The following is a 24,330-nucleotide window of genomic DNA, read 5'->3' on the forward strand; positions in this document are numbered from 1 at the left end:
GAGCCCGACTGTGTGAGTGAGCAGTCGTATTGAGGTATTGTGTAAGGGTGTGTTTTTGAATGTGGCAGGTAAACGGTTTAGCCGTCCTGCGTGATAGTTAGGTTCCTGTTTGTTTAGTGAGTGCTCCAAATAGGAGCTAGGTGTTTGTTTTGTGTTTATTTCATTTTGTGTTTATTAAAAGTGAGCGCTGTTTCAGTAGAATCCTGTGTGTGTTGGGTCGTGATTCAGAAGGGAGAAGAACCCGTGAGAGCCTGTGTGGCGAGCAAAAAGGTGACATTATATATATTCTGCTGGAAGATCAGTGTACTACAACATGAGCACCAATTGGCAACAGGATTTCATCAACTTAACAAAAAAAAAAAAAATGTTATGCTGCCTTCCAAATCACAGACAGCATTTAAAGTTTATCTTCATAACAATGCAGTTACTGTCACTGCACCCTTCCTTTCATATTGGAATTCATTATAATTAATTGTCTCTTGAGCTAATTAGTGTGATGCCAATGAGCAGGAAGATATATTTTTGACAGCATTATAATTCTACATTTAAGCCTATTAGGCTGCTGCATGACTGCAAAGACTCCTCTGAAATCATTGTTAGAAGATGAAATACACATCACCCCCCACCTCCCCCCAAGATTCCAGACGGCGGCTTCACTAAGAGATACACATGTAAATGTGTTTTCAGGAGTGCAATATTAATGGGTCTGTCCGCGATATCATCAACTTCAAAAGGTCTATCCACTTGCTTATTAACCATAAACACAAGGCCCTTGCCCGTGTAGGCGCCCCTAGCTGCAGTCTTCTAGTTTCACACTATTAAATTGGTGGTATTTCTTGTGAAAATTTGTTGCTAAACAGTTAAAACACACAACCCATTCACACGTTTGTTTACAATATTTGTGAAGACTTATCATTGACTCCCATGCACTGTAGATGTCTTCTCTTAAAGTCTAGAGGGGGTCTGGACAAGATCAAGATAATAATACAATAATGAAAAAGTTTCAGGGGATAATGGAAATACTGCTGCATTTTTATACCTGTTTAAACAGTATTAGGACCTGGGCTGTTTCCTCATAAGGTCGGTTTTGAGTTTCCTTCCTTGTGGGGACATTTTTGATGCACAGCTACTACAAACGAGCATGCACACACACACACAGACACACGCACATGCACACACACACACACACACACACACACGCACACAGTTAAATACCTGTTTGAGATTCATGTGCAAGCCTCCGTGTGTGGCTTTTAATAGAGCCTTAATGGTAAAGCTTTCAGAATCCTCCTTATCCCCAATTTTCGATTCTTTCAGCAAGGAGTCTAGCTTCTTCCTGATGCAGGATTCCACATGGTGTTCGGTTGCTTCGTTGCTCTGGTGAAAGAGAAAAGTCTTGCAGCACTTGGATATGTATTGTGCAGTTGCAACCCTGTGTTACGCAGCGATCCCTTGGTTTATATTAAATAACTTGTCAAATAAAATCAAAGTACTGAAAACAGGGTGCTTCACAGTAAATTATTATACAATCTGCTATTAACACAGCTTAACCTTCAATTCATAGAATTCCTCAATTACAGAATTGGGAAACAACATGAGACAACTCATGTGCACTGCACTAAAGGTGGGATTCTATTATAGAAGGGATTTGAAGTTAATTTACTAGCATCAACATATGGTACCTTATAACTTAAAAAGAATTGATAGGGAGTGTAAAACAGCATATTTTACAGTTTCCTTTGTTATTGTCTTCTGAATAAACCAGGCTTATGTTTTATCAGATTTGGTGTAGGCTTAGGAAATTTATTTGAGGAATTTTACAAGTATAAACTGGTTGATCTATTTCTCAAGTCTCTCAATTCCATACCGACCCTAAACCTAATATGAATTTCAGGTATCCAAACAGGATGGACTGGAATAAATAAAGTAGAATATTAGCTGTCAAACCAATTCCAAAGTGGATAAGCAGATCAGTTCCCAGTTGTGAGCTCTCATATTAATATTACCAACCTAATCTCTCCAGCCAGGCAAAAGGAATTGCCTTGCATGAGTATTTAATTTAGTTTTTGATAAATAAGGTTTCAAATCGGATGGCAGTCCCTCCACCTCCTGGTTTAAATCCAAGAAATATAAATGTTACCTCCAATCACTCATACCATAGCATTGCTAATCTCCTCTCCTCTTTTGCACTTCAAGAACCTAAATACAACCCAACATCCATTATTTTTGCAAAATCTAAAATGTAGCTAATTGTTTCATTTTTTTTAAATTTCCCATTCATACTTCTGTTACTAGCCGCACCAGATTTAGAAACGTTACAATGTGAACTATATAACCTTAAACCTTAAAAAACAAGTAAGCATTTGCAATTCTTTTTATCTTATGTCTTAGTATTTATAAGTCTATTCCACTTTTTTATTTCTTCTTTAAGTACTTGTTTGTATCATTAGTCTATCCCAAATATTCAATATTGCTTGAATTTGCATGCTGCCAAAATGAATGTGTTACCAAGGATTGCTTGTGATGCAAAATCTAGGAAACTTATTCTAGTGGCAAATTTCCGAACCCAGTGATCGTATTGTCATAGTGATTATTTGACCCAGTGACACATTTCATCCATTAGGGAGCATCCCTGTTTTTTCATTGGCTGATCCATAAAAGAGATGACAATGATGAATGTATAGTGTCACCAATCAGAGGGGATAGAATAGAAGACTGCAGTGAATTGTGCACACATGAATAAGAGCCTGGTTAATGTAGTATTCCATGGTAAAATATAACCTTTCAATTATGGTAAGCGGTGTTCATAAGTGTCTGGATAGAGTCTATGGACCCACAATCCAAAGCCCTCGAGATTTCAGTGAATTCAGTGCCCTTTATAAGAAAGCTGTTGGGAACTTACACTGCCTTGCTTTAATTTGAAGTCATCTTCAATTTCATCAGCGCTGTCATCATCCGAAACTTCTCCTTCCTCGGCATCGGCAGCGAGGAATGGGGGCAGCCTTTTCCCCTGAATTAAAAAAAACAAAACAGGTGTGTCAATTAGAGTGGAAATCAAAATGTATCAATTTTGACAGAAAAGCTACTGTTTTGGCCATAATCATCCCTGTATATACAGATTCAGTTTAAAGCTCACCGGTTACATATCAATGTCTCTTTTGTTCGTGATATACTGTTTTACTAGAATTAATCAGGTGCATATTATTATAATGCATAGCTAGTGTAAAAAATGCATCTCAAGATTTGTAAGATAAAAAAAAAATCAACAATAGGCTTTTAAAATAGAAAGCTAAAATAGCAGCAACTAATGTCTTCTTTTTTTTATGGGAATTGCTTATGGGAATATTTTTTTGGTATTAAGATTCATGGAGGTCACTTTGATCCAAAACTTGATGTTTTAGCTGGAAGGCCTCCCACAGGAGATTAGTGAACTGAGCTGAAAATCTTTCTGCTGGCTTCACAGATGCCTCCTGAGGAATGCCTATCAGCTCGCGTGTCAACTTTAACCAGTTTTCCTTTTCAGTTGCTATTTTATTCTTCTTCTACCAATATCTGAAATGCCAAAGCATTACAAAAGACACTCCGTTTCTCAATATCTGCAACAGGCAATAGAAGTCTTAGTGAGGTTCTAATATTACTGTATTACACACATTAAGTGCCTGGGAAGAAACGGTTTTCCACTCTGAATATCTTAAGCAGTTTTTAAAGAAGCATATGGAATCTATTTAAAGCAGATGTGTCCCTCAACCATGTTCAGTTCTACTCTAAAATATTAATTTAGCCTGCCGTGGTCTCTGCTTTACTAGAACGCATTCCCAAAAGAAACTAAACGTGTAATAAATGCTCATAACATTTATAGAGCTAAGATTTTCTCATCTCTATAATTCTCCAAGTGGTTCTCTCATTATAAGATTAAATGTTCACAAAAAGTAAACACTGGTAACAGCCTACACACACACACACACACACACACACACACACACACACTCTGTGCCAGTTCCGACAGATGCCCATAAACATCACCAACATTTGACTAAATGAACACCTTTAATCATTCAGACATTAATGGGTTTTAATGCAGCCTGCAGCCACCTTTGCAAAGACCCTGAAGCCCACATGAACTGAAGTATATTAAAGTATGCAGATTGCAATGCTGAGTAAAAGTATTTCCTCTTGATAAAATAATAAAAGGTGGGGGGGGGGGGTGGTGGTGGGTGGTGTTACCTTAATGAGAATCTTGCCTTTCAAACTCATGGGGCTGGGGAGTTGTTTCGAATCCCTAGTCAGAACTCCACCAAGATCCAGCTTCTCTCCAAGTACTTCCTTCAGGTACTGGGCAATCTTTTTCTGTTGCAGGATACTGCAATGGTTTTCTATTGAAAGAATCACTGGGAATCTGAAATATAATGAACAAGCAGCAGTGGTGTTACTAAGATAGCGTGTGCAAAACATCTAATTAATCAATCAGGACTTGATTCTCATGAGGTGCTCTATTTATAGTAGACCGTTCAAAAAAAATAAGATTTCCATTCTGTTAGAGGCTATTAAGCCAAATAACCGGTTTGATTTCTTTGCCCCCTGGGGAGGCAAAAAAATTAAAAAAAAGGATTATATTTTAAAATATTTTCCTTTAACACAAAGTATTCCATACGAGGTAGCGCACTGTCAGCCGAGGTAGGGGTTTTTCAGTGAAAACTAATTTCTCATACCTAATGCTGGGAGCTGATTCACTAATCATGACAAGGTGTGCAGGGCGGTTTTGTTTTGGTTTAAAATACAGTTCTAATGAAACAAAATTTAATTAAATATCAAATTCATAATAAATACCACAGGAATAACACCTGCATATTTTATGCACTTCCTTCATTTTGAATTCAACTATGTTAATCCATGTGGATTCCATTGCTCGTATTTATTCCACATTGCTCAAAAGTCTAAGGCACGCATTCATGCATTAAAAAAAGGAAATTACCATTATAGCTATGAATGCCCATGCAACTACTGACAAACATTGTTTGCATTCACCTGTGTATTAAGAAACATCAGAAAAAACTAGATTATTACAATCTAGAAATGACCCATAAGAAACATGAAAACTGGCATGTTTGATCTTTGCCCAATTGCTGTCATGAACATAATCAAGCTTTTGATCCATAATTATTAACTTGAAACAACTGAACCTCTAACACCTGGACTTCCTAATGCACTTTCCTCAAACTTTTACCAATTACAATAAAGAATAAACTTGCTAGTTTGTAGCAATTCTCAGCAGCATTGTATATCTACACACATATATATATATACACACACACACACACACACACACACACACACACACACACACACACACACACACATATATATTGCACTTTGTAAGACTATGTTGTAGAAAACAGTTGAAATATAATCTAACTTTTTCTTATTGAACATAAATAATTTGCTAACCTCCTCAATCCCATCACAGTAGACTACAGTAGTTACCTTACAAGACGTTTTGACTCGCAAATGACAATATGTAATGTTTCAGCACTTAATATTATCTGAGAGACTATATCCTGAAGGTTCAGAAAATGTAGTCATTAAAACACATCAAGAGAACTGCACAGCTGTTCTCAACATGTCGTACCCAATCAGTGGCTGCGTGTTTCTATATTTACAATCTAAAAATCACAAATGATGTGCACCTACCATCCCATCAGCGGACGACTTACTTTAAACATATGAAGTGAAAGGTAAAAGTACTGGAACAAAATACACCTTTGGGGGGACTATAAAAAGAAACATACAAATACAAAATGCATGCAGTCGTTTGTTCCCCAGCAGTATTCTGAAACGGGTCAGTTTTTGAGAAATGTGCTGCTGTAACAGATAACACTTAAATGTGGGTGCATCTCCTTCAGGAGCTGTCGACTCTGAAAAGGCTGTGACAACAGTACAGCTGATAAATTGGCATGTTTACAAGTACAGCACTATTCAAGATTTTTGGATGTAGCAACTTTCAGCCAACAGGGCGTGCTGCTTTCTCCCAGTTAACTTCCAAAATGCTTGCTAAACCTTGGGGGGAAAAAGAAAAAGACATACTCATTTTTCACGAAGGCGTATTTGTTGATTGTTTCAATGACATCTTTGAAAGAGATTTTGGACGTCAGTGTGTATCCGTGATGTACCACTGGCTCACCATCTGGACCATCCCAACAGTCGACTGAAAAACAGTGAGCAGCAATTCATTTCAGATAGAAGCACCACAGTGTTTAGAATGATGTACGACAGCATTGTGAAATCACTGAATTTACTGGCGCATTTAAATAGATCTGATAGTTAGAAAAGCTACATTGAAATAAACCTGCAATAGAAACAGTGTAGTGTGAAACCTGCTAAACAAAGAATCTGGAGCTGAACGACAGACTCAACATCTTAAAGGAGGAATTGCGTGGCAACAATCCAATCACAGACCTGGAGGACCATTCCACTCCAGGTTTAACAGGTAAAAGGAAATAATGAACTACTTCAGGACTGGATAGAGGTTTAATTGGTTGAATTAAACAATTTAGAACAGGGTTGGAACAAAGACCGGGAGTGGAATACCCAACTTTGGGCACCCCTGGTATACACAAAGCTCAGAGTGTAGAGGGTCCAAGTCAGTTTTCATGAATTACCTGCATGTTTTTGTAGGCGGTTTCTTTAAAGCCAACACGTTTAAAACCGTTTCAAGGAAGCTCTGAGAAGGGGGCAAATTAGCACAAGTGTCATTTTTCTTTGCTAATAAGAGGCGATAGAATCGAATGTAACGGGTCGGTTGCCACTCTTAAGACATTAAGAAAGGGAAGGTGCCATAAACAACTGTCAATGTAGTCCATTATAGTTACCCTCAACGCAGCGACAGCCAGACTGAAGGACCCAGGCATACATATCGGTCTTGGAATGAGACAGCAGCTGGTCGCCAGTCAGGTAGGTGTTGTGGGATGAAGCGATGAAGTAGTTACACAGTGGCTGGTCCATGTCTTGGTTCACCTCGTGGTGCAGTGGGTTGAATATATCACAGGCAGGGCTACGCATGAAGAGGGTAAACCCTACAGCAGGAAACAAAGTTATTCTGCACCGTGACATTATTTAGTTTCTGTCCTGTTTCAAAAGCTGTATAGTCAAAAACTAGCAGGTTATTCAGATTAAAAGGTATAAATCTCTGCAAATTAAATTCATGGTTAAATCAGGATTATTGGTTATTTAAAGAGAATCCAATTTTTTCAAAAAACATTCAGGGAAGTATACCCTGCTTTACACCCTTGGAGAGTATACTCTGTGCTCAAAGTTGATCCCCAACCCCAATTGCACTGTTTCATTATATCATTGAAAGAGGAATCAGGAAGGATAAATCTGCTGCCCAAAACAAATAATCACACTTGTGTCAGACAACCAATTTCATTTTCCTATGTTGGGAGCACTAGAACTAAATCATTAGCCGCAGGAAACTACTGTATTCCGATACATTTTAGAAATGATTCACCAAACGCAGACACAAAATGATGGTGCAACATCTTGTTTCTAGTGTGGGTCACGGTCTAGCCAATCTTACAGCTTGTAAAGTGAAGTAAGAGGGAGGTCAGTCCACTTGCTCAATGACACAGGAAGGGAGTGGAAAGGTATTTGGCCTTGCCAGTGGGTACAGGTAACTCTACTGTTATAGAACATTGTGTGACCGTCACATTTTACAAGATGACTCCTGTCTAGTGCATGCCACCAATAAAGGTTATGTTACCCAAACTGTCACTACTGCACTGGCCAGTGGACCCCTAAAAAAGCTTGCCTGGCACTAGCTTCACTGTTGAATAACAGTAACAAATATGAATACAAAAACTGAATTGTGTAATTAATTCATTGCATTTATAGCCTAGAAATATATCAATAAAACCTAGGTGGACATATACAATTGTTATTCACTTCCCAAAGGATAACTTCTGAGGACCACTCTGCTAATGCATACTGGCAGCATCCACCTACGGGAAAGAAATGTCCAAAAACACTGACGAAATCAGGCATCAGATTTACCTGGATGGATTTGAGCATTACTGTTGAACCCTTCCTCCTTGATCAATGGCTTGGAGAACCGCTGTATACAGCGTGCACAGCACAGTAATGTGTGTGTTTACAGTATGTTTATTAATGAACACTACTGTAATCCATGCAATAGCTAGTATTATACTGAGTTCCACAGCAAAACAGACACATATTTGTTGTATCAACACTCCTGTGTTTTATGCTTATTTTGCAAGGTTATTGATAAACTCATGATAAAGTAAGCTTATTTATGCACAGTGCCTTAAAAATGGTATTAAAAGGGTTTGATTGTAAGGTTACTGTTAATGTTATAGATGGGTAGGGATATCATTTTGAGAAAATAATGTACTGGATAGGGCAGTTATATAGATATATATATGTAGGCTATATATATATATATATATATATATATATATATATATATATATATATATATATATATAGCTCTGGAAAAAATTAAGAGACCACTGCAAAATTACCAGTTTCTCTGGTTTTACTATTTATAGGTATGAACATTTTTGTTTTATTGTATAAACTACTGAAACCTATCCTAAGAATTGGGGAACATTGTCAGAGCAGAAGGAAGCAAGTTTTCTTTCAGGACAACCTTGTACTTGGCTTGATTCATGCCAAAGCTGCCCGATTCCAGCCTTGCTGAAGCACCCCCAGATCATCACCGATCCTCCACCACATTTCACAGTGGGTGTGAGACACTGTGGCTTGTAGGCCTCTCCAGGTCTCTGTCTAACCATTAGACGACCAGGTGGTGGGCAAAGCTGAAAATTGGACTCATCTGGGGGTGCTTCAGCAAGGCTGGAATCGGGCAGATTTGTCTTTGTGAAGGGCGCATGAATCAAGCCAAGTACAAGGTTATCCTGGAAGAAAACTTGCTTCCTTCTCTCTGACAATGCTCCCCAACTCTGAGGATTGGTTTTTCCAGAAGGACAATGCTCCATGCCACACAGCCAGGTCAATCAAGGTATGGATGGAGGACCACCAGATCAAGACCCTGTCATGGCCAGCCCAATTTCCAGACCTGAACCCCATTGAAAACCTCTGGAATGTGATCAAGAGGAAGATGGATGGTCACAGGCCATCAAACAAAGCCGAGCTGCTTGAGTGGCATAAAGTCACCCAACATCAATGTGAAAGACTGGTGTAGAGCATGCCAAGACCAATGATCAGAAAATCAGGGTTATTCCACCGAATATTGATTTCTGAACTCTTCCTAAGTTAAAACATTAGTATTGTGTTGTTTAAAAATGAATATGAACTTATTTTCTTTGCATTATTCGAGGTCTGACAACACTGCATCTTTTTTGTTATTTTGACCAGTTCTCATTTTCTGCAAATAAATGCTCTAAATGACAATATTTTGATTTGGAATTTGGGAGAAATGTTGTCAGTAGTTTATAGAATAAAACAAAAATGTTCATTTTACCCAAACACATACCTATAAATAGTAAAACCAGAGAAACTGATAATTTTGCAGTGGTCTCTTAATTTCTTCCGAAGCTGTATGTGTATATATATATGTATATATATATATACACACACACACACACACACACACACACACATATATCTATATATATATATATATATATATATATATATATATATATATATATATATATATATATATAACGGGTTTGGAGATATATATATTATATTATATATATAATATATATATATTGGAGGAACTAGTGAATTACCCTCTAGAAATATGGATATAAATCTGAGGTATCCTTTCTACTTACCTTCTACCCCCAACACATCTTTCTTTTTGTTTTCTTCGGAGACTTCAAACTTATCAATAACGTCCAAACAATACTCTGTCGTCACATTGCTCATCTGGGGAACACAAAATCATGAATCATTTATTGATTAATTGAATTATGTATTTATAAAAGTGAAAGGCATGGGAAAGAAGACCTACAAATAAAATATGTTAAACTGTATAGTTTGAAAATGTGTCTCGGTCTTTCTGCTTTCTCCATGGAGCTTTTCACTCAATGAAAGGGTTATGAAGGGCTGGGACTCCTGCATCAAAGCCAGCAAGGCTTTTGTGATGTCTTTCCCCCTTTGATGTTCCTTTCTGAGCTGGAAATAGATGGAAATCTTTTAGTCTCTGTTAGGATAGTGAGTGCAGGTCAGGCTGCCCCATCAGCTCTGTTACTGAAGTCTCACACAAGCAGTATCCCGCCTCACTCACACCATCTCTTAAAACCTTGAATTGAGCAATACTTTAACCACTGGTCAACATCCAACAGAAATACAAAATAATTACCTGTACCGGATTAAGATGTAAAAATGTGTAATATTCTGGTTATTAGCAATGGTATAAACCTTAAACACAGTTTTGCACACAAGCAATGCACATTACAATTAGGAAACATATTATATTAGCATATACAGTCTTAAAATGGACATGTAATGAATATTTATAACAAATAACTGGAAGCATATTTTATTTTCCTGAGGTTGCCAGCTCAGATAATTTGCATTGATTTGCATGGGCTGAGTGGCATACCTTCTGTTCGGTCTTGAGGAAGTGAGCGAGTTCCTCAACGGTAAGATGATCCTTTTTGTCGCTAAAGCACATGAGCAACAAGAAGATATCCCTTCGGAGTGACATCATCTTGTAAAAAACGCAAAACTCCTCAAAGGTCAAAGTTCCCTGGTGCTCATCAGTGTCAGCCTCCTACAAAACACAAAGCAACAACAGCTGTATTAAGGGATAATTCTGGGTTATAAACACATAGCAAAAATCACCAATCACCAACAATGCCCTTAAAATACCACAGTGTTATTAATTAAAGGCTGAATGTTTCTCTGACAGCAATAATAACACAGTAATAAATATCTGAGATCACACAGCTGCTTTCTGATCAAAGTTTAAGCAATCTGTGCACACAATTCACAGTCAGGTTATATTTGATGGAGCGGCCATTAGCCAAGCACAATGGTGATAGATATGGAAGGATTCCCTTGAAAATATAATTCAGTTTATGCTGGGATAGATCAGTTTCTAATTTTTTCTAATTACACATTACAAGGTTCCTATGGAAATCGCTGTTGCATAGCACCAAAGATCTACCAAAACTAATTGTGTGAGCTCCTCTTTGGGCTGATCCATAAACATTGCGCTCAGCTTAACTGGTTACATCAAAAGAGAGAGAGAGAGAGAGCGGGAACCTCAAAGCAATGTTATCATTTCTCTTACTGTCTGTCTTACCCACTAATATTAGCTGTGTCTGAAATTCTGTTATTTTTTGACAGCATCCCTTTGTTTTTAGTCTGTGCAGCACACTGGAGAATTAGTGAGGGAAACTGTTCTGATATTCTTTTTGAAGAACAGCCCAGGGATTTGAACTAGGACTAACTGGTTAATATTTAATATATTCTTTACCGCAGAGGTTCAGAGCCCCAGTAAAACCTATGATCACTATCAAAGGCGCAACGGAGGAGTTCATGTAAGCATTGCTTACAGGATTTAACAAAAACTGCGGGGCTCTTTCATTCAAAAGAGCTGCTTGTTCTCAGCAAGGCGTCTAGATTAAGTTATTTAGGTGGAATCGAATAAAAAATAAATGAAAATAAATTGACAACATTTCTTCCAAAAAAGCCTATTATTTAATATGACTACTTTTCTAATATTGAAAGACTAAAGCAGCAAGCACCGTATTTTAATGAGTGATAAAACAGAGGTATCGGGGTTTTAGAAGTGGTGGTTAATAACTCAGAGGCAAAAATTATTCAGCAGCCATAAAGTCCTTTTGTGATGCTTGACTTTTTACAAAGGCTGACCTGGAAATGTCAGATCCAGTTTTTTTTCAATGGAATCTAAGCTCAAGCACCAATGATATTAACACAAAATAGGGTTTCCTTGAATATTCCAAGCAGAAATCAAAACAAAGGAAGAAAAAAAAAAAAGAAGATTTCATAGACTTCGTTTGATTTTGCAGCACATAACATTTTAATACTGAAGTTCTGATTTTTTGTTTAATTGGACTGTGAGGGTGTGCCGAGTGGCTGGTGTTAATTAAACAGGGAGGATGCACAACCAAAAAATCAGTTCAAAGAAACTAATAATATTTGTGAACAAATGAAAACTTGTTCTTTCAACAAATAACTATTTACATTGATCCTGGATTTAAAACAAAAAAGGGAATATTGGCCAGAGAACACACTAATCATATACCTAGGCTACCACAGCAGTCAGGTACTAACCCAGCCCACACCCACAGCTTCTCAAACTGAGCTCTTTTATACCTAATCTCAGGTAGGTCCCTCCCCCGGGCAAATACCCATAACAATTAAATACATACATCCAGATTATTATTATTATTATTATTATTATTATTATTAAAGCAATAATAATGCTTCACTTCACATTCACTTTAATGTCAGCTCAATCTTAGCCTTATTAAATTTACCAATATTAAAAAAAATAGGGTTAGGCAAGATTAAATGTCCCTCTCTATGGAAAAGATGAGGTCCCAAGAGAACCACGCATTTCAAGCGTGGGCCTCAGACGTGCATTCTCCCACACAGACAACAGTCTGCCACAGAGAAGAAGCAGACGCACATTACCTGCACTCCTTGAAGCCAATGGTGAGTCTAGAATTCATTTCTAACAATCTTAAAATTCATAACCCATTTATTTACAAGCATAAGTAAAATATACGAGTTCACTTTACTAGCAGTGTGCACCCCACTACCCAAAATGATACATCGCACTCGAAAAAACAACAAATGTACCAATTAAAATACACATTTTATACCAATGCCCGATTCCTGACAGGCAGATACGCACAAGCTGAATACACATTCATTTATGGGATAGTTTTATCTGTACATTTATAAAAAGAAAGTTTTTTTTTTTAGAAAAACTACTGTTTAAAACTACTGTGGGCTCAGACCTGCATTCTGGCTGAGTGAAGGAAAAACAGCATCTCCTGCTATAGTCACAGAGAGAATTACGTTTCTCCAGCACATGGACGCTGTCCTTACATTTCCATCTATAGTGTTAACTTGGAACTAACTTGAAACATCTGCCTGACTTTCCTTCGTGGCAGATTGACATTCATTTTATGTAACAACTGATAGATCTCTTCAATATTCAGCAGCCCATCTCCGTTCTTGTCAGCTTCCTCAAACGTTTGTTTCATCCATGTGAATCAGTGTTAAGGAAAAGTTAGGCATTGTAAATGACCAACAATAATGCAAAAACAAAGCTTTTTTTCCCCCCTTTGTCCTATAATTCATTTCATTTGCAACACAAAAGGTGCATTATTTTACATTACTTCAAAGAGTCTCTTCCAATGCAATATACAGATTTCAAGTTGTTGTTTAAGGACATTATACATTGAAATGTATAGAACTTTATAAGCAGGGTAAAGCACCGAGGTGAAAGAAGGAATCAATGGTGAATTGTGTCATAAGGCTTACAGAATATATTTTGCCAGGATACATCTAAACTGTAAGTATGATATATATGCATGTATGAACTCTATCATTAAATCCACTAAGCCAGGCATGTGTATCTCCAGCAAAGAATAACTTAAACATTCATTTGTTAATTATTTTCCCTTAAAGAAGTATTAGTGTAATAAAAAAAACAAGGATATTGATTGTGGGTTCGCTGTCTCTTGGAAAGGGAATCCTCATCACTTATTCCAGCCATCAAGTACTTGAGGCCAGTAATCCATGTGCGAGCCTCCTCTGGGTTGGAGGTTACTACATCCAGGGACTCCATATGGTTACCATGGTAGATGGTAAAGCAGCAACTCGGGTCAAAGTTTCCTTCGGCATGGCGATGGAAATTCCCAGAATGCCTCCCTTCTGTGACCTTGTACAAAGAATCAATGGTAACTGGAGAAGAAAATAAACAAGTTCAATCTAATGCAAATTCATTCGATAAAATATAACTTTTGCCATTAAAAAACAAAGCCCATTTCTGTTTTGTGCAATCAGTTTACAGCAGCCACCAGAATCCTGCAATAAGCACAATGTTGTGCCTTCACGCAATCTATGAAGCACGTAATTTTAATTCATTTTTTAATTCATTTTCCAAGCACAGACCCTATTCTTCACACCTGGAGGTTCATGAAGATGTGTCTCGCGCTAAATAAATGACCCTTCATGGGCACAGCATTGTCATTACAACAAGAGCTCATCAACTGGGTCCCCCAGCAGCTCTTACAGAGGTCCTCTATTGAAATGCAGAGCCTCAGGAGAATGGGAAGTCTAGTTCGTTCCACCATTGTAACACAAAGATACTGAAGTGAAGTCCTTAAAGAAGAAAGCAAGCATACTGCATACTGTAGTACAGCATGACCCTGGGGAGAAATATGATCCGCTAGGCGTATAATGCACTGTGTTCACTTGTGCTGATTTTTGATTTATATATATATATATATATATATATATATATATATATATATATATATATATATATATATATATACATACATACACACACACACACTGGTATATATATATATATATATATATATATATATATATATATATATATATATATATATATATATATAATAGCACACTGTTGAGTTATGAAACCAAATGGATTTCCAGCTGTATCGAAAGACAATTCCAATTAAGTGAAACACCCTCATGTGAAGCGAACAGTAACAAATTCTCTACCATATTAAAAACAATATCATTGTTTACGCTTTAGCCTCCAACATCATCAAATCTTTTTTGGTGAACCTAAAAAAAAAAAAAAAAAAAACACCCAAACAAATATCTGACATTTCTGAGAACATGACTGTGGGCACATTGTAACCCAGATTTCTATTAAAGTGGGTTAGCACACTCGTTGGCTTTTAAGCCTCTCCAAACACAATTGCACTTTCTTTATCCAGGTCAGTTCATCAGTACAAGGTACAATACAAAAAAATAAACATTAGAATAAAAGGAAAAAACGAAATCGAAAGCAGGAAAGTCTTACTTTTGGCCTTCTCATTTTTTCTAGATGGTCTCCATCTGATGCAAGTCCGATGCTCGTCCAGGTAGAAGAGACGAACCAGACCCTTCGATCCATTCTTCAGCTTGACCATTTGGGTCCCGGACTGCATAATACTCATGCATCTCTCGACTGCAGAGAAAACAAAAGGGTGCGAGCTGCTGGAAGGACTGTGCATTCCTGTGCATGGACACATTGCGCTGGGTAACACATCCTTTAGGAGCTCCCAAGCTTGCCCATATCAGAAACTTTAAGATGTCCCAATTACTTTCAGAGGAGGCTGTTTCAAGGGACGTTCCGATTTAGTACAAATCCTTTTAAAGTTCTATCATAGTTTTTAATATTTTGACAGAGAAAACAGAAGCAAGAATCAAAGCAATTTACAATGGTGTATCGTTGTCTGGTTTATACATATTACATAACTCATGGGCTGTCTTTTATAGGGTTTGCAACTTTAAGAGGTTATAGCATTATTAGAAATTAGTGGAAAAATGCTCCTGCAATTATCAGGAATATAGCAAGGGTGTACATAGTAAAAACCAAGCAAAGTCTAATAAAGCATAGTGAGAGCATGGTAAGCATTGTGTAGAGTCCAGGGAGGTATGGTAAAGCGTAATGAAAAACATGACAAAAGATAGTAAACTTTGGTAAATGCATTGTATAACCATGAACAACTGCAAAATGACTTTGCAAGTGTAAACTTTTCAAGCTTTTATAAGCTTTTTACAAAATAATTTTTACAGTAAATCAGGCCTAACTGTCACCTTAAAGTTAATTGAAAGTAATTTGTCTAAATAAATAGTACAATGTACACTTCTGATGTGGATCCCAATAGGTTCTGTACACTGAACTGCACTCAGCTAGCATTAATGTATTTCTGCAAAGAAGCTGGGTCTGATACCCATTAAATATCTAAAATAGCTCATATAGTTATCCTGGAGGGCAAAGCCCTTACTCTCTCTGTGGGCAGCATAATCACATTATTAAACCACGCATATAAAAAAAAAAAAAACTAAATGCATAGAAGAGTAGAAGTACAAGATGATGGAGAAATATTGAAAAGATTCAGGAGAATTCTTTGGCAGTGCACTTAACAGAATAAAATGTATTCTGAATATACGAGACACGTATTTTAGTTCCACTCTGAAGCGTATGTTCTGGCCTGGAGCTATAGACCTAACCCAGGAAATGAAGGATCTATTCCTGGCATTGCTCTTGCTCCTTGCAGGAAAAGCAACCCAAATGTGCTGATCCTAGACAAACTCAATGTGACAGGGAGAAAATGTGAAACACATCGCATTACAAAAATGAATTCATCTACTGAAGTTAGATTAAACAAAAACTGGAAAAAGTACACTATCTTTGGAAGAAAAAAAGTAATTTATTCAGTTTTTTATTAAAATGAAAAAACAAACAATGGTGGAGTTTCCTGTGTGTTTTTTTTTTTTAGCTCGAGACATTTGCTCGAGAAAATGTCTCGTGGAAAATACTTTGTCTGGGTTTCCATTCGCTCAGTTTATTTTACTCGAGTAAACCGGGCTTTTCACCCAAAGTCATGCAAATGAAGGAGAAAGGTGGGGGTTGATATGCAAATTAGCTATGTGTAAAGTACTCATGCTGTTTTTGAAGATTAATAGTGAAAATTTTGTGAAAATGTGGTTTCCACGCGCAGAGAACTGGTACACAAGTGAATCTAACCTGCAGTAATAAACTGTTGGTTAATAATGTGTTTTACTGCTCTTGCCCAAATTGTTTTTTAAATGTCATTGGCGGAGTGGCATGTCGTTAGTATTGAATCAACTAATTCATCTTATGACTCATTTATTAAAAATGAACTGAGAGGTATAAAATGAAACTGACCAACACAGGTATTGCAGATTACCATGGCTGAAGACCGGTGTATGCTCCCAAGGCATGTCTGGACTGGGAACAGTGGATCCTTTACCAGCAAATCCTTATGCCTTGTTATCTAATGCCAATGGCTAGCCTCACTTCGCATCACCAGGGCAACATTCAACATTATAGTGGAACTGGTAAAGGAAGATATGCAGCCAAAAAGGAATTACGTACTGCCCCCTGTGCCAGTAGAAAAAAGAAGTGGTGATTGCTCTGTATAGGCTGGCATCCTCAGCTGAGTACAGGGTTAGGCTTACTCAGCTGAGAACAGGGTAGTTGGCAATGTGTTTGGGGTGCATAAAACCACCTTCTTGCTTGTTCCTGCTGGTAGGACTGTTTCAATTTTTGTCCCTAGCTTGTGGGACTGTGCGCTCTATTCCTCTTTCTGAGAGAGCATCAACCACTTGTTGGATACACATGCTTGTTGTGCTGTTTCAGACAATCAACACATCCAAGTCACTAACTATACTTAATTAACTTAACTATTAATAATTAATGCCCAGGTTTCCTCCTCGCTCCAGTGATTTTGAATGGAGGGCGGACGGACGTTGTCTTTGGACATAGCTGGGATCAAAAGCAAGGGAATTCAGTTACAGACATTTAGTTCAGATCACTTGCTCTTTGTGTTTAACTTTGGCATAGTTTTTACAGCTAGGGTATTCTCAAACTGCTGTTTTAATACTATAACAAGGGCATAACACAGTTCATGGTAAGTGGTTTTATACAGAACTGTAAACCCACAAGAGAAATACAACATGACAGACAAGACACAGCAAAAAACAATCATAAAAAATGCCGCCCACATTATCATTAAGGTGAACTACATCACTGCTAACCACAAAACCGCCCATCAGCCACGACTTTCTGCCTTCTTGGAATCCACAGTAACAAGTGACCTACTCTCCTGCAATATTTATAGTCAAGAATAAACATGCTCATTAACATTTACAAGTGAAATGCAGTTTCCATGAGAAACTGGGCGTGGATTTTCCTGTGTGTTTCGTCATTTACATGAGTAAATGAGATTTACCCTTTCCTTCTCTTTGGCCGTTTTTTTCGGCCACAAACCTGATTTACACAAGTAATTCTCCCAAACGTGTAGGCGCACATGCATCGCCATTTCACGTGTAAATTGACCCGCATGGAAACCCTATGAATGTTCATGAATTGATATACTGTACATAAGAGGTATATCCAGCCAACTCAGAAGCTAGAACAAAATGTAAAGTTTCTTTAAAAATGTTAGAGTACTGCGCACATATTAGTATAGATAACATGCTGTCATTTCAGATGAAAAAACACAAAGAATTAACTTCCCTACTGTTCCAACTGCTGCACATACAGAAGAGAATGGACAGGAACCATTATATAATAATAAAGCCACAAGTTAAAAGCAGCAGGTTTCGTATGTTAACTCTTTGAAGCTCTTTTTTACAGCCGTTAGGCTTTTCCTTTCAAACTGCATGCAAGGTGTGGCAGCTGGATGAGAAGTAGCTGCAGGCACTCTGTCCCAACTCTAACACTTCACTCCATTTAAACCCAATTAGTGATTTAAAGCCATAAACATTCACAGTTGATTGCTGCACTGCATAATCAGGTTCTAGTAGTCAATCATATTTGTGATGATAAGTGCAAGGAACAGATTGATACTGCAGGGCAATTATACAGCCCACTTTCTGCAGCTGTTGTGGAAATAGCGCTCAACATGCAATGTAAATTGACTGTTGATGGTCAACTTCATGTTTAACCACCAGGGGTCATAAAAGTCCCTGCAGCCAACACCTCTAATTGATATTGCATTAATGAAGTGCTGAAAATCTGCATCACCTGTCTCTGGAAATTGTTTTACCATCAATTAAAACAGCTGCATTTTAATAGCACTGCAAAGCGGACAGCTGACTTCATAATTAGAAATCCTCTTGCATTTACAGGACACGTGCTATCTTAAATAGCAGCTACATAAAGCATTTACAATATTACAACAGTTTGTATTTATTTATTTTTTTTTTTTTACTTCAAATGGCCATAATCTTGATACCAAGGCGCTCATATCAAACACACTCAACAACTTTTGATGGCGGAGGACTGAACATCAAAGTGTGTAAGTACTTTGAAAATGAGAAATCAAACGGCGTGTAATTAGATAATAAAACAGGGTACAATTATTCCCAACCGAGAAAACAGATGAATGTCTCAGAAGTGTTGAAACACAAACCATGAATAATGCAGCTGTGGCAGCACCTGTGATCCACAAGTGACCAACAATATTGTTTTCTTCCATTTAAACTAGACCATGACTACAATCCATGTGTATTACAGGACATACTCAGCTGGCACTGTAATTGTCATTTATACAAGCAGTGAAAATCAGAAAAAAATGTATAAAATTAGTTTACAAAAAAAATAGGTCAAGCAGCTTTGTTTTAATTAATTTAATCATAAAAAAATCATCTTTCTTGATACATCTTAAAACTATTTCCACTCCATCACAGAAAGCAAAAAGGAAAGTACAAATTGTATCCCCTGGTCTTATAATAATGCTTCATACATTTACAAATGAAATATGCTAAAACTCTCAAATATAACAGGTCAATGCATTTCCACAAAAATTCTACTTGCAGACACCTTGAACAAAATCATCCAAGCTTGATAAATCACTGTAAAATTGTACCAACCTATTTGTGCCAATCTGCATTTCCGTGAAACAACTACACTTGCCCCCACATGGTATATCCTGAGTGCTAGCAGAGAAGACACCTGAACAGGAGAGTCCAGATGTGGCTTGAAAACTTCCATACCCCACTGGGAGATTTACAGTGTAATCCACTTCACATAATCCTTGTGCTGTTACTGAATGAATCGCATCTAGCACAGCTTGTTTAAACAGTAGCTCTCCAAGTGGCACTTACCCACTGCCTTCTGGTAGAACACTTTCATCCACGACGCAGACCTATTGCACTAATCAAGAGGCTTTGTATACCAATTTCTATTCACTCCAGGGGGCAGGCTATGGAATATGCTGTTATTAGATTAGGATCTTAGCTGTAGACACAGACCATCACATGCTTTATTAGTGGTCTCGGTGCATTAACTTTTTAACAGTTTTCTATAACAAATAAAGAGACAAATATAGCTTTAGGAGGCAAACCTTCAATTATGTCTAGATTTGAAAAAAAACAGCAGATAGCTCATTTAAAAAACAAACAAACTAGGAGTTAAATAAAAAAAAAAAGAAACTGTTGGAATGAGGCTGAGCAACACAGCTTTTAAAAGAAATAATCATCCAGCTACTAGAAAAAGACAATATTAAGAAAATGCTGCAAGTTCCAGGATAAAATTAGAAACAGATCACACACAGGCCTTGCAGGAGGAACGGAAAATAAGCAGTTTCTTGGCCAGCAGTTAAAGGGTGAAGTCACTTGGTGCTTCTGTGCATTTTTTGGTTCATAAAAGGTAGCCGTCTAACAGGGCTGGTGCTTCTGTGCATTTTTTAGTTCATAAAAGGTAGCCGTCTAACAGGGCTGGTTCAAAAGGACTCACGTCCGCAAGACTAATGTGAATCTGAATGTGCAAGCAGACTTTTCCTTGCCACCTGCCTCTATCAGGTATTCCTACTACCACCACACCTGCTGCTCTCAACAGCGACACCTCTTCTACTTGTGAGTAAAGGGCTGTATAAGTAATCTGCTTGCCACCCAACAATTTATAGCAGGTTTGTCCACACTTTATTATTATTATTATTATATTATTATTATTATTATTAGCAGACGCTTTTATCCAAAGCAACTTACAGAAATTAAACAAAATATAAAAAATATATAAGTTACAGGCAATACAAATGCAAAATAAACACACATGTAAAACATATATACAAAATAAATATAAAGAAAGAAATATAAAGGTTGAATTAGTGGGTTTTAGGAGATGGCAGAAAGCAGTAAAAGACTGAACAGTCCTGAGGATAAACGGTAGCTGCTTCCACCACAGAGGAGCAACGGAAGAGACGGAGCGCGCATGGGAGGAAGGAGACTGAAGAGAATGGATATTCTAATTTGCATCGACCTGTTATGTAGGCTACCGACAACATTTTTATATATTTTATCATTTTATCCATTGCATTTTTGTGAAAAACTTTACCCTAGCATACACATGTTTACTCCGTCATGAAAAAAAAAAAAAAAAAAAAAAATTCTAAATATCTTTTAAACCGTCAGTATAAAAATAACTGTCAGCTTTAGTCACACAAATTGTAATATATAGTACACTGGAACACTTAATGTATTATTAAACCAATATACAGATATAAACTATTTCATTTATTAAATGAATAAATATGTATCTGAGTTATTACAAGAACAATGGACACAAACATGCTATGACTAGGATGAACAGGATGTTAAGTGACAGAATAACTGTGTTCCTTAGTACTGTTATCTTTTTTTCTCTATTAAACAAGAGAGGCACGTCATTTAGAAGCAGGTTTGTGTTCCTTAACTGACACGGATTTTGCTTACCACCTATAATGCTTAATTTCCCTGCCTCTATTTGTGGTGCAGCCACAACCTTAATAAAATATACTGAATATATTACTTATTGTAACATCAATGAATGCATACATACGACAATCTAAGGTATGTTATACTGACCCAATTCACCTGTAATAATTGGACAAATCTCCCCCCCCCCCCCCCCCCCCCCCAAAACTCTAATGTTATACAAATTGCAATTGCTGGTATACCCTAACTTGAAATGATTCAAGTTGTCTAATATCTCTGTTGAACTAATCATTACGCGTTCAGAATGTCAAGTAAAGCGTGTGAGATGTTTGTTAGCGCTACAACTGCAGCAAAATAAACAGAAGCAGCCTAAAAACATTACGATGGACAAACTGATGACAATTAAAACAGCTTCTGTCAACACTTAATCGAAAGTTTTACAGAAATGCTACCGTCCTTGAAGTGCACAGAACACAAAGCAATGCAGCACCGTGGACAGTTCTGAAACTCCCCGTGTCTCCCCTGCTGACGAGTGGGCGTACGCTTTCTGCCAACAGATCTGTATTGTGACAGTCACGTCCAGGAGAATTTTGGGGGGGGGGGGGGGGGGGGGGTTAAGGTTTCACAACAATAAAATCCGCCAGTTAAATTTTTAGTTTTGGTCAAATGTGCTAACTGTAACGATATGATGATGATGTATGATGATGATGGCAGATGCCGATGTCTGTGTGTGGGGCATGTGTGTGTGTGTGTGTGTGTGTATATATATATATATATATATATATATATATATATATATATATATATATATATATATATATATATATAATATATATATACTGTACATAGATATTGCTTTGTATACCAAGGCATATCAAACCCGACAGCACGATGAGGTCGGAGCTGTTTAAAGGAGATTCCTTCACTGCAAAATAGTGCGTGGGTTTGGTAAATTAAAATGCAGCAAAATGCAGTTTGAAACGTTTTGAGTTACATTTCTGCTTATTTAGAATCAAATGAATATATCTATACAACTGAAATGTTCCATGCATGAAAATAATGGAAAGTCCTTCTGCGCCTTTAACACAGCACCATTCTACCGGTATTAACAAGAACTTCAAAGAAACATGTGTACCACCTTTCTGAAGATTAACAGATTGTTAATACTCAAATGTCATTATATATATATATATATATTCGTGCAAGACAGTTCCACGAAACAATTACTTTCAATTTATACGGATAAGTCAACTTTTTGTTTTTAAACCAATGCTTACCTTTCTCCGGGCTGAGAGCTTTAAAAACTTCAAGATCCGCCATGAAGACTGTTTTTACAATCCATAGCTTCTACCAAACAATACATGAAATCTAGCAGTTTTCAAGACTTCACACGACGTCTCTCACAAACGCACCATTATAAAATCCTTAAATCAAATTGCAAACTTCGAGAACGGGACGCAAAACAGGGTATATGTTCTTCTAAAATAAAGTAGTGTCTCTATTTCACACAAGCTGTAGAAGAAGAAAAAAACGCAGCACAGTGAAAATTCATCAACTATCCGCAACAATCTGTCAGACACTGCAGGTTGCGCGTCTTCTGCACTCGGTCCAAGCAGCTTCGGTGCACTTTCGATGTGAAGACAAACAATGCTAATGCATGCTGCCTATGAAGTGAGCACAGCCTTACGACTTTGTCTCCACGTATTGGGATGCTGGTGTCATTTAACAGCAACTATAATTTATCATCATGTTCAGCACAGCAGAGATCTCTGATCTTTTAGCCTAAAAAAATAATAATATAAAAAAGGTGTACACTCCTGGTACTGTATTTAAAACGGACCGCCCCAGCTTTCTTCAGAATGTGCTTTTCATTTGTTCAGTGGTAGCGCTTCGTTGAATCAGAGCTTTGGAAAAAAAAAAAAAAAATCTATGTATTTTAAATTCGACTGTCCACACCTCATGTTTTATAAAGCAGGCACACCAACGGGTAGCCTATAGAGCTAATAGGTTTTGAAACTGTATTACACAAGTTCACCAGGGGAGCAGTGTGAATGATGTGTGTGTGTGCGTTTTCTTTCTAACTTAAGTAAACGTTTCGATGCTTGGCTTAACAAGCTATCAAATTCTACTGAAAACAGGCTGAATGCACTCGCTGTTTTTGCATTTTTGTGGATTTCTGGCTGATAAAGTTTCACATAAGAAAAAAATAAATTAGCATTAGCCATTCTTAAGTGCTGGCTTATCGACAGTTTTGTAACATTACCGGGTGTTATGAATATCCCCAATGTCTCATTTTGAACAATTAAGTGCTTTTAAATCTTGAGGGAACTTAATTAAAAGTGTATTGAAAGCTTAATTCATAATTAGTTCTGTCTTCATACATACTAATTTCACAGGAGAGCTGTGCCGTTATCTTATTAAGCCACTGTTTTAAAAAGGGCTTGCATCACTTCAAAATAAAAATGTTTCCTCTGGAGTCCTAGAAACTGCTTAATCCACTTAGGATATTTAATGTGTGGGGAGGAAATGCTTTGGCAGTCGAATTGAGAAATGTCAGATTACAATATGCACATCATCTGATATTTAGTAATGACCAAACAGCTGTTGAAGGATAGTGTCTATATATAATATATATATATATATATATATATATATATATATATATATATATATATATATATATATATATACAAAGTGTTTATCTATATATATTATATATATATATGTTACATATTAGTTTATCTAAAGGTGGGCCTACAGTAATTTAGTTGTTCTTTCATTTAATAATTGGTAGTTATTTTTGTAAAGCTAATTGGGATATTGGGCCCTAACACTTTGTAAAGTGTATTTATAAACATTCTCTTCCATTAAACAGCGCTTTGAAATGTGAAA

The 24,330-nt window shown here is 37.0% G+C and overlaps 1 protein-coding gene across 5 annotated transcripts in view; it reads right to left on the minus strand.

Annotated features, from left to right (window-relative positions):
- The window catches only part of LOC121327408 (1-phosphatidylinositol 4,5-bisphosphate phosphodiesterase eta-1-like), a 53,087-nt gene that overhangs the window by 16,490 nt on the left and 12,267 nt on the right, over nucleotides 1-24,330 (minus strand). For 4 of the 5 annotated variants that reach the window (XM_041271458.1, XM_041271456.1, XM_041271461.1 and 1 more), the window contains exons 3-12: nucleotides 15,032-15,178; nucleotides 13,689-13,932; nucleotides 13,104-13,233; nucleotides 10,589-10,759; nucleotides 9,816-9,909; nucleotides 6,867-7,070; nucleotides 6,082-6,202; nucleotides 4,225-4,396; nucleotides 2,903-3,010; nucleotides 1,216-1,377 (exon numbers count right to left, since the gene is read on the minus strand). In XM_041271458.1, coding sequence (XP_041127392.1) covers nucleotides 1,216-1,377; nucleotides 2,903-3,010; nucleotides 4,225-4,396; nucleotides 6,082-6,202; nucleotides 6,867-7,070; nucleotides 9,816-9,909; nucleotides 10,589-10,759; nucleotides 13,104-13,233; nucleotides 13,689-13,932; nucleotides 15,032-15,178 — 1,553 coding nt within the window. Of the gene's footprint in view, nucleotides 1-1,215; nucleotides 1,378-2,902; nucleotides 3,011-4,224; nucleotides 4,397-6,081; nucleotides 6,203-6,866; nucleotides 7,071-9,815; nucleotides 9,910-10,588; nucleotides 10,760-13,103; nucleotides 13,234-13,688; nucleotides 13,933-15,031; nucleotides 15,179-22,715; nucleotides 23,301-24,330 lie in introns of those variants that run through there. The other variant, XM_041271457.1, reaches the window with a different exon arrangement.

This window comes from Polyodon spathula, chromosome 14 (genome assembly GCF_017654505.1).
Source record: "Polyodon spathula isolate WHYD16114869_AA chromosome 14, ASM1765450v1, whole genome shotgun sequence".
Lineage (NCBI taxonomy): Eukaryota > Metazoa > Chordata > Actinopteri > Acipenseriformes > Polyodontidae > Polyodon > Polyodon spathula.